This window comes from Echinops telfairi, unplaced genomic scaffold (genome assembly GCF_000313985.2).
Source record: "Echinops telfairi isolate 266 unplaced genomic scaffold, ASM31398v2 ScPeMD7_4048;HRSCAF=4782, whole genome shotgun sequence".
Classification (NCBI taxonomy): Eukaryota; Metazoa; Chordata; class Mammalia; order Afrosoricida; family Tenrecidae; genus Echinops; species Echinops telfairi.
In genome coordinates, this window is record NW_022107947.1 from 1370640 (window position 1) to 1372398 (window position 1759).

The window sequence follows — 1759 nt, forward strand, 5'->3', positions numbered from 1 at the left end:
ACTCTGGCCAACATGAGATCTTGGGTGGGTTCCCTCAAAGTTCCCATGCTGGGGAGTGAGCAGGCCTTTCATTGAGGGATGCATTTGATTGGCAGATCATCTTTGAGTTGAGGAGTGACATGAAAATAAGACTCATAGCCAGGAGGTGGAGTCAGGAGCCAGAGCAACAGCACAGAGAAGCAGAGAGGCTGGGCTGCAAGGTCAGAGGTCCAGATCACACCAGAATCATAGTGATCACCCAACTGCACATGCATGGCCAGTTGGCCAACCACATACCCAGACTCAGTCCTGCGTAGGGGAGGTCTTGCTCTTGAAAGCGGGGAGGGAAAGAGAGGAGTTAATCCAGAGTAGTTCTACCTTTGTTTGCCTAGAGGCACCGGGTGATGAAAACCTTCACTGCCTGATGGGCAGTGGGAACTGCCTACCTAGGGATGCATCCTTTGATTCCCCTCTTCCCATGCCCCTCCAGCGGAGCAGTCTCTTTGCTAGCGAGAGCAAAACTTCCATTTCCAACACAATGCGGCCAAAGAGGGAAGGTGAGAGGAATCGCATTTACTTAGGTGTCTACCACTGACTTCTCTGCCAGGGCTGGGCTGGAACCTGTCGTCAGACTTCTCCCCTGCCCCACTCCTCCTGTAGCTGGTCTGGTCCTCAGGGCTCAGTTCTACTTTGGCTTTGGCTTTCCAGGACAAACTCTAGGAACTCCTCCTCCATGCTAGCCTCCCTTCTCTGCCGCATGGACCCAAACAACTGGGGGTTCTGGCTTCTTCCAGCCACCTTCGAGGGAGGACCCACAGGGAAGTTCAGAGTCTTCAGGGGGACTGAAACAGTGCACAGGTAGGGTGTGTGTGAAATTGCTCTGCTGGCCCCCCAGGGAGCTCCCTGGGGATGAGGCATACCTGGCTTTGAAGCACCCAGGTTCTCAGACCTCCCCCCACCCCACTCATGCTCCCATTCAGAGCTTCTATCTTAAAAGTCTCTGTTTACACATATCCCTGTGATAGGAGAAACTTCTAGGCTATGGGGGAAGAAATGTTTACTCTAACTGCAATTAAAAGGCAGAGGTGGGGATGGTGGCTGTCCAACCTAACGCGCAGGAGGGTCGGCCGCCCTTAGAGGTGGGAGAGAGCCTGACCTGGAAGACCCTGGCCTACTGTGAGATGCTAGCAGAGGGGCAGGGTCTACCCTCATGGTGCACAACCCTTGGGAACCATGTCTGAGGCCACGGGCTTTGGTCACCCCCTTCGCTGGTCCTAGGGCCAGTCTGGCGGGTCCTCCAGGAGCCACCAGCCCGCATCCTTCCCTACCATCCTCTTCTGCGAGCTCATATGAGCCTTGCTGGTCCAGGGCTAGTCCCCTGGGAGGCCCTGATGTGCTTTCCCAGGGGCGCCCAGGCGGCTTTCGGGACGAGCAGTCGTGGAAGAGCTTTGCAGAAAGGACAAGGTGGCCTGTCATCGCGCTCTCAGCGGCCACCAGCGGCAGCCCGCAGCCTCCCAGTGGCAGTGGGAGCGCTTTCCCAGCCCCGTTTCCAGGCCAGGCCTCTTCTCCTGCACTGAATACAAGGACAGTCTGCGGCTTGGGCAGGGATGCTCAGGCCATGAATCTCCTTTGGTGTTTGTGCAGCACACGCTATGTCCCCTGTCTGGTCTGGGGCCTTTGAAGTTTGGGCCTCAGGGTTCCAAAAAAAAAAAAAAAAGTGATGTGTGGTTTCTTTCCCTGGCGCTTTGTTGGAATACACTTTTATTCTTATCTCCTGAAG

General features: G+C 55.5%; 1 protein-coding gene across 1 annotated transcript in view; it reads right to left on the reverse strand.

Moving 5' to 3' along the window:
- Positions 1 to 1759, reverse strand: part of CA12 (carbonic anhydrase 12) — a 173001-nt gene that overhangs the window by 4304 nt on the left and 166938 nt on the right. Inside the window, exon 9 of the mRNA XM_045294955.1 lies at positions 277 to 309. Coding sequence (XP_045150890.1) covers positions 277 to 309 — 33 coding nt within the window. The remainder of the gene's footprint in view (positions 1 to 276; positions 310 to 1759) is intronic.